Source organism: Antrostomus carolinensis, unplaced genomic scaffold (assembly GCF_000700745.2).
Source record: "Antrostomus carolinensis isolate BGI_N321 unplaced genomic scaffold, ASM70074v2 scaffold18528, whole genome shotgun sequence".
NCBI lineage: Eukaryota > Metazoa > Chordata > Aves > Caprimulgiformes > Caprimulgidae > Antrostomus > Antrostomus carolinensis.
Genome location: NW_010331108.1, coordinates 2,119 through 11,552, shown reverse-complemented (window position 1 = coordinate 11,552; position 9,434 = coordinate 2,119). Strand labels below are relative to the sequence as shown.

General features: G+C 40.0%; 1 protein-coding gene across 1 annotated transcript; it reads left to right on the top strand.

Moving 5' to 3' along the window:
- Positions 1–88: 88 nt before the first annotated feature.
- Positions 89–4,964, top strand: CCN3 (cellular communication network factor 3; the record flags this gene model as incomplete). Its single annotated transcript, XM_010173125.2, is given in 4 exon segments — positions 89–110; positions 112–358; positions 2,213–2,424; positions 4,272–4,964. Coding segments are annotated over 4 exon segments (778 nt in total), but the record flags the coding sequence as incomplete, so codon positions are not given.
- Positions 4,965–9,434: the final 4,470 nt, after the last annotated feature.

Sequence of the window (9,434 nt, the reverse complement as noted above, 5' to 3'; positions counted from 1 at the left end):
CTCTGGCCCTGCTGGGGCAGGGCTGTCGGGTGTGGCCGCTCAGGGGGAGGCACGGGGAGGGCGCCGGGTGCCCTCGGCCTCAGTGAAGTGCGTTCACTTGTCTCGCTAGTGCTGGAGGGAGACAACTGCGTGTTCGATGGGATGATTTATCGCAACGGGGAGACCTTCCAGCCCAGCTGCAAGTACCAGTGCACCTGCCGGGACGGACAGATCGGCTGGCTGCCCCGCTGCAACCTGGACCTGCTGCTTCCCGGCCCCGACTGCCCTTTCCCCAGAAAAATCGAAGTCCCGGGAGAGTGCTGTGAGAAGTGGATCTGTGACCCTAAAGATGAAGTGATTTTGGGAGGTTTTGCTATGGCTGGGGAGGAAACTAAAACTAATTATCACAGTCGTTGTGAGGAGGCGGTGATATCATACTGGAAATATCCATGGGGTGGCCAAATCTAAGATGTGTTGCTTTGTATGATCATTTTTTCTGCTCTTTTTTTTCTCATCTAGAATCACTAGTAAGTATACCAGTGGTTATGAGTAAAGACAGAGCTCGATAGGTGAAAGGAAAGATACTCAGAGGAGGAATGTGCATAGCAGTTTTAAAAGGTAGCTAACTTGAGTTAGTTCCCAATTCCAAAACTGCTGTTTATCTGGTACAGGGTAGTTCAGTCAGTGGAATAAAACAGAGACAAGCTTATAATCCTCCAAACATTATTTCCACTCCTAGATCAAAGCTGCAGTCTTGCTAGTTGCTCTGCAAGAATATGTTGCATCATAAATACTATTCTAACAGCTCAGTCTGCAAGAGACTTTTTTTCCCCCTTAAATTCCCCAGCTATTACAGTTGGTCAGCATGATAGCTAAAATGCCAACAAATTCCTGCCTGTCTGTGCTACAGCTCTCATCATTATTGTTGGCATCAAAAGCATTACGAAGTACTTGGAGAAGCAGTGGTTATAAACACAGTGAGTGGATCTGAAAAAAAATCCCATTCCAAAACACAGAACTCATAAACTACTATTGTAATTGAAAAAATAAAGCTACATAATTTCTCCCCCCTGTTTTATTACTGAATTATGTCTCCATTCCCTTTAATTTAGACAATTAGTTCAACATGAATTTTCATAAGCTACTTTTACTGAGAGCTGAGGGCACTGCATTCTCTTCCAGTCACTGCTCTTTGTGGTCTTAAGCAGTTAGTTATGCTGAAACTCAGATAAACCATTTGAAAAACAAATAAGGAAGGATCCAGGAAGAAAAGCTCCAATAACTTGTCCAAGTCCTATGAAATGTCAGTTGTAAGGCAGATAAAATATAAACAAAAAGCTTGCCACCTTTCTACTGCTTTTCCTTTGATTTGTTTGACAGGGTCAGGCTAATCTGTAAAATGCCTACAGATGGATTGTGTGCATTCTTTCTAGCAATGACCATCCCTCTTGGGCGCCCACCTTTTTGGAGCTTTACCATGCAGAAGGCAAAAATGTTGTAGAGGAGCTTAACAGCAAGAGCTGTGACTGACGGCCCAGTCGTGTTGCCTCATTCTCTTTACTTCTCCAATAACAGCTGAACCAAACTATACAGTTAGCAATATTTGCATAATACACCTAACACTGCCATGAGGGCAGGACGATGATCAGAGCTGGCTATGACTTTTGAGTAGCTGTGATAACGGCTGGAAATTACCTCCTTCCTCCCTCCCCACCACCACCCTGGCTATGATCTGTCAATGATTGACAAGATTGGGTGACTTTATGACTCTCAGAGTAAAGGATTTTACTTCCATGCTGTTTATTAGTTTAGATAAATCATTCAGCCTCTTTCAAATCATATCTAATATAAATATTTTTCCGACATACCTTTACTACAGATTTGTGATGTATTTCCATTGTAAAGAGTGAGGAATAAAGAGTTATTAAAGTAGAGTTCTAAACTGGTTAAAAAATTGGCAATAACTCTTCTAGCTGAGTGGACCTGAGTGAACCGAATCTAAACGCTTTGCTAATTACACTGGCACACACCTTTCTGATATTTTTAGATGCAGGAAGTTGCCATCCAGGGCTCCTAAAAAGGCAGCTTATAAAATTCCTACATCCTGTGAAAAGCATGGATTTGGCACATTTTTTTGTCTCATATGTTTCTTCCCAGATGTGGTAGAGCTCAATTAAATACTGTGTTTTTACATGAGTTTTCCTTGTAACAAAGTTCTGTGGGGTTTTGTCTCCAGCCTACAGACGAGAGGCCACACTCGGCATCGATGTGTCGGATTCAAGTGCCAATTGTATTGAGCAGACAACAGAATGGAGTGCTTGTTCCAAAAGCTGTGGAATGGGCTTTTCCACCCGTGTTACCAACAGAAATCAACAGTGTGAGATGGTGAAGCAGACACGGCTTTGCATGATAAGACCTTGTGAAAATGAAGAGCCGTCTGATAAGGTACGCTGCAAAGACTGGCAGGGGAGCTGGGTCTGTTCAGCTGTAATTCCAGGGTTGCAATATTATGGTCTAGTATGCTCCAGATGCAAGTGTATGTAGATACACCTTTTAGCATAAGTGCAGCAAGGGCTTTTTTGGAAGGCATTAAATCTCGCTGTGTTTGCTCAGTAGCTTTGTGCTGCACCTCCATCAGCTTGAGGGATATGATTCTGCCCCTCTACTCTGATCTGGTGACACCCCACCTGCAGTACTGCATCCAGTTCTGGAGTCTTCAGCACAGGAAAGATGTGGACCTATTAGAGCAGATCCAGATGAGGGACACTGAAATGATCAGATGGCTGGAGCATGTGTCCTATGAGGAAAGGCTGAGAGAGTTGGGGTTTGTTCAGCCTAGAGAAGAGAAGGCTCTGGGGAGACCTTATTGCAGCCTTTCGATACTTAAAGGAGAAAGATGGAGAAAGACTTTTTATCAAGGCCTGTAGCGATAGGACAAGGGGTAATGGTTTTAAACTAAAAGAGAGTAGATTCAGACTAGATCCAAGGAAGAGACTTTTTACAATGAAGGTGGTGATGGAGTTGAAGATGTCTCTGCTCACTGCAGGAGGGTTGGACCAGATGACCTCTAAAAGTCCCTTCCAACACAAACTATTCTGTGATTCTATGATAATTAAACCATCCCAAACAGGTCACATGTATTGCATGTGTAGAGTATTTTGACAACTCATGCAGTCTAACTTCTCCCACTGATGCAGCTGAACTACCTATGTGTATACTTTAGAGCTGCTCCAGACATGCGGGATGGATATATCAGATTTCGGGTCTGTTGAGCATCTGGAACTAAAGAGAAATGTGTGAAATCCTGCAAAATCTGCTTGGGGGAATTACACCTTAATCCTTATGATGCTTTTTCTAAAAGGAATCCAACACTGACACATTAGGTGCAATAAATGTTTGTCTAAGGGAACTCACTTTTTTGCTGCTCCTACACATTATCCAAGTGTTACTATACCATGTAGCTGGGTAAGAGGACTATCACTTTGTGTAATGTTCTCAGTGTTGGAAAGCATTGCTAAGACCTTTGCTGAATACGCTGTGCAGTTTAAAATACTGTGTTTTGAAAGGATATTACACATTTGGGAAGAGTTGGAGAGACTAACAAGGATGGTCAGAGGTCTAGAAGACATGTTTTGCTAGGGAAAAAAGGATTGAACTATTGCAGCCTGTTCTGAGTCCATGGGGGATACAATAAGAAATGGTGAATTTAGACTGCATGAAAATTAAGACATGAGTGAAAACCTTCCAAACAGTAAGAATAGTGAGCTGTTAGGATTGTCAGGGGCAGATGTGGAATCTCTGTCACTGAAGACTTCCAAAGACAAGTTAGACAACCATCTATTAAGAGTAACACAGATAAAGCTGATTCTACTTTGGGTCACAAGAATTGGCAATGACTTTTGAGGTTTGTTTTAACTCTCTTTTTTTTCCCCTGAATCTAGTCCTGTAAATTGCTCATTTGGCTTCCTGATTCTCTGATGGAACTACACTATCCTGAGAAGTTTTTCAGTAGAGTATAGTTTCATAATGAATTTTGGTTTGGCTTGTCTCAGATGACAAGAGTGGGCTTTAATTATTTATCATTTATTACTTGACACTGCTGTCAAAGGGCAGATCTTGCAGGAGTTACCTGTAAGTAACTACTGAAGTAACTACAGAGTCTTACTGCTGTCAAACAAGCAAAGACAACAAATTTCAGTTTCCAGAGTAGACCTATACCCTTGCATATCAGTTTTTAACTGCTTTCTGTCTTATGCTATGAGGTATCTAATGTCTCTTTGTATTTCTCTTAGAAAGGGAAGAAATGTGTCCGAACAAAGAAGTCCCTGAAAGCTGTTCGCTTTGAATACAAGAACTGCACTAGTGTGCAGTCGTACAAACCTCGTTACTGTGGCCTCTGCAATGATGGGCGATGCTGTACCCCACACAACACCAAAACGATTCAAGTTGAGTTCCGCTGTCCTCAGGGCAAAGTCCTAAAAAAGCCAATGATGTTGATCAACACCTGTGTCTGTCATAATAACTGTCCTCAAAGTAACAATGCTTTCTTCCAGCCTTTAGATCTGACGTCTAGTGAAGCAAAAATATGAAAAGCACAGATTAGGAAGAGCAAAAGGTATAAATAGTTTATACAAAACTTGACCCACAATCAGGTGAATGTAAGAATTGCATATGTAAAATATCTAAGATATTTTTCAAAGCAGTCTAGGCGCTTTCTTTTTTCCTGTAGTTTATTAAATACCTCATTTTACATTTTCTCTCTCCAAATGTCTTTTATTCACTTGAAGGAAATTTCATACCTTGGACAGAGCCTTCTTTTTTTCTTGATGGTGGCATAAAGATTACAAACCAAACAGTTAGTCTTTTTCCTTGAGTTAAGGGGATCATGCCACAAGCTCTCTAAGAGAAAGTGGACTCCTTGGGGAATGCATGATAGATACCGTATGACATAAGCCTCCAGGTTCTTAACTTTACTTTGCATGATGCATATAAACACTTGTGTTCTTTTTCCATTCTAATGAAACTCTGTTTCTGATGACAGTAAAAATCTTACTGATGAAAGTGTTGCATTCTTGTGTCTTATCTGTCTGTAACTCCAGCTTCCTCTGAGGACTGAGTTTGCCCATAGGCCCTGAAATGACATAGTTAAGATCTCTTATCCTGAAGCATAGCAGATTGATAGCTGACAGCAATTAAATTTTGCTTTGGTAACTTCACTAGTGGTTTAATCCAAAACCCACTGAAGTCAGCATCTTAGGAGAACTTTGTTCTATCCAATATGTGTCTGTAGATAGAACTATTTGGATGCAAAAATAAAATTTCTGTAAATTCCTTTAAAATACTAACTGTATCATATGGTGCTTCATTTCTTAGAAAGATGTATATGTAAATAGAAACTGTATATATTGTAATATAACTACTAAGTAAATAAACTTTATGTGATTCAAAATATTTTTTCCTAAAGTTGTTTTTCTTAAACTACCAACTTTTAACAGCTAAAAGTAATGAGAAGAAAAAAGGTCTGCAGACTCCTAAAATCAAAACTCCCTACCTGTTATGTTCGTAGTGTAGCTCATCCTGATATCTTGCCCTAACAGTTATACAGTGTCTTGGTGCAGGAAAGGATAATTCCTGAGGCACACATGAGAAGGGAGATCTATTTCAGAGTAAGTTAGCCTGTGAGATAGGATGCTGTAAATAAAGTTAGGTTTGGATGCAGTGTGCCCTAAAACATAGTGGTGATGGGGAAGAATAATGATGTGATCTAGAGTTTGGGTTTGGGTCTGAAGTACTAATGGAGTATTTGTGTCTTGCAGCATTTCAGCTTCACAAAAGCAGCCAATGACCCTGCTTGTGCTAGACATTTTATGGCAATATCCCCAAGGAATTTGGAGCATGAGGGCGGCAGTTTCGCATGTGTTAAATCATGTATGTAATAGGATGGTGCAAACGGGTCATAAGAACAATTGTGCAGATCATTCAGCTGCCTAAGCTGTGGGACCAAGCTTAGCTCAGTGTGTGTCTCTGTTAGAGATACAAGAGTAGTACTTCTGCCACAACTGTTCTATAACCACATGGTAGGAAACAGCTATCTCTTGGAAAAAAAAAAAAAAAAAAGGCATTCTCCTCCTTCTCTGGAGAGAACCAGCAATTCCAGTTTGGCATTTCCTGAGATACAGGGTGGAATTCAGCTCCAGGTTAGGACTCTTAAATTTGGTGACTACATGTAGACAACTAAAATGTCCGTTTTAGCCAATGAAGCCTAAAGTAAAGTTAACTGTGAGCAAGCATCAACGGCTGAAGCTTTTTCAGTAACTTTTAAGTCATCCTTGAAAGTACGAGGCCCTGATGCTGAAATCCTTGGTGGTTCAGTTAAGCTTAGGTAGATCTTGGGTCCTCACCTGAGCTCTTGCATGGCTTTCCCCACTAACTGTGCCGTTGATAAATTTATTCCTAGTCATTGCTATTGTTACCAAACCCCCCCTGCCTGCTTTATGCTGTTCCAACTGCTGGAACAAGACTAGTCTAGCCTCTTGTCGGGCACATGCTTATGCATACGTGCACACTCCCTGCCCTTGCACTGGTTAATTCCTAATGTGAAGAATTTGTGAATTTCTTCCTGGTTTTGCACCCGAGCAACCTTATGTGCTAGAAAGCGATGAACACTGGCGATCACGAGGTCAGGACTCCTCTAGATGTCTGAGGAGTGGTTAAGGAGCAGGTTATAATCCAGGAGAGAAGGAAGAAGGGTTACTTAAAACCACTTTCACCCCAAATCTCTGTCTGACCCCCTGAGGCTCAGGCTGTTCGTGCAATGCTTTTCTAATACAACACAAACTGTCGAGTATTTCTCAGGATCATCTTGCAAATTATTTGCATCTTGATTTGCAAGAGACAAATCAACTACCAAGCAATGTAGCATGTGATTGTCTGGCAGTCTTTGGATTAATAAAACGCAGCTAATCCTGAGCCAGGAGTAATTAGAGAGGAATGCAGTCAACCACTGATTTGCTAAGAAAAATAGTTCACTCCATCACTTTATTTTGACAGTTCCTCTACTCCTTTCATATCCAAAGTAATTTATACTTGTACATCAGTTTCTCATTGTTGCGTTGCTTCTCCTTTATCCCTCTGCTTTCCCTTCATGTTGTCAGGATTTTCAAGTAATTTCTCATGTTTTCCTTTTATTGGATCTTACCAGTAAAGCACCAGCACCAGAGGGAAGGCAGCTTCCCCTTTGCAGGGAAGTTGAAGAGTTTATCTGGGTTATGAATCCACAACCCCTTGTAGGTTAAGATCATCCACTACTTCTAAGTTTGTAGTTTCTTCCCCTCCAAAGGCAGGAGTTTCATTTCTGGTATTTTCAAAGAGACATAAACCCAGCTTCTTCCTGAGATGCTTCTTGTGGGTTGTCCATTGTTTCCTTTGAAAAGAGGACTATGTGCACTATGGCATATGAGTTCAATTCTAACTCAAGTAACATTTTATCTATAAACATCTCCCCAGCACTTTAAACTGTGGTCTCTGTGTCAGTGCACCCAGTGCCAAAATGCCCCCAATAACCTTTCTTAGTCCTGCTCTACATGATCTCCACATCTTCAAGCCTTCTCATGAGAATGGAGTTGCATTGTTATGTGCACTACAGCCTTCACGAAAGAAAAGTGCTACAGTGATCAAATCACTATTAGCTACCTTTATTGACACCAGAACTATTGCAAACTCAGTGTCTTCTTACAGTGCTGTAGCATTTCAGAAGAAAAAATATCTTTTGGAAAGGAACACAAATGTTTCCTCTGGACAAAAGGAGCCAAGGATCTGACCCAGTTTTCCACCGTCTTTTAGACTATATATATAATACCAATTCAGTGGCTATTTTTATCTCAATTCATTTGATACAGCTTTCCATCTCATATCAGTTTTGTTATATTCATTTAGATTTGTTTTACTTTAATATGAGCAGTTACTAGCTTAGTCTTTGGGACAATTTCAGCGTGTTCCTGCAGAAGGTCATGACACTGATTTAATTAAAACAAAACAGTGGTGTGTCAAGTCTGTGACATTTGTGTAAGTAAAATCCAATGATACAATCTTGAACTTTTCTGGTTTAGGGCTGTGATTTTGCCAAACAAGCAAAGTTAAATTATTCAGATTGAGCAAAATTAAATTATTCAAATGTCATAAATTCATTTTCAGATCTCCAAGGATTCCCATCTGAGCATTTCAGGGAACATGACTCGGCATTCAACGTTTGGGTCTGTACAATGCTGTGTACTGAGCATGATATGTTGATGGAACAAGTGCAAAATATGCTGGTTGAGTTGTTCATCCCATACCCTCTGAACAAATTTGCCTTTCCTTCACTAGTACTAGTCAAGGACTGTCCCAAAAGTAAGCTACTTAGAAACCATTTATTTCTTTATTTCTTCATTTAATTTAACAGCTTTTGATGTTAGCCACTGGTAGGCTAAGTGCCTCTTCATTACGTGATGTTGATGACAGACAGTATTACCCCCTACAGCACGTATACCCAGTACAGATGTTTGTAGCTACTTCCAGGACTGTTTCATCTCTAGAACTTTATTAAAGCAACATGCTTCTTGCATTTAATCTGCTTTGAATTTGTCTAATGCAGCAGTCAAAGACATATTGCAAATAAGTCTTTATTTTGCATTCACTCTGTAAGGAGGCCAGCTGTCAGCCTCCTCAGCTGGATGCCTAACACTAGAGTGAAAACCTCACAGTGAGGAAAATTCTACAATTGATATCAGTAAAATCATGGCTTCACCCTTTTTGTTTTCCAGTATAATTCCAGGACTAGTACAATAAAAACTTGAGGAAAAATGGAATGCCTGTATTTGTTTTCTTTCTAGTTCAAGCTATAATTTTTCTTCACTCTATTTTTATTAATTTATAGCTGTGTGGGGAGATGGATGGGAAGGAATTCAGTTACTGTTTCTCACCCTAATATTTATATTTTATGACAAATCTGAACTTCATGAAATAGGATGTTATTTCTCTCCTCTGACAATTTACTACACTGGAATTTATTTTTCATTTTTGAAGGAATAATAAAATATTTTTTGTATCAAAGCCCTCTGCATTAGCAGAAGTTTCAAAAAGCCATTCTAGTTATGTCTACCACATACATTTTGTAATACAAGCACTCTAGTGCAGGCATCAAATTTAGTGTGACTTGTGGGAAAACTCTACTCTGATTTTCCATTATCAATCCCAGTTTATGTGTGACACAGGTATGAACACCTGTTCTCTGACCAGAAGATACTACGCTGATAGCAGTCAAGAGACCTTCCATGCAGCTGAGAGAGGAACAGTTTACTTGCAGATGTCTAGTAAATATGTTTTATATTTGCTTAAATCACCCCACTTAACACTGTTATTCCTATAAATGTGCAAAGTTAGAGCTAACAATCTGTTTCTTTATGATTAAGCACATC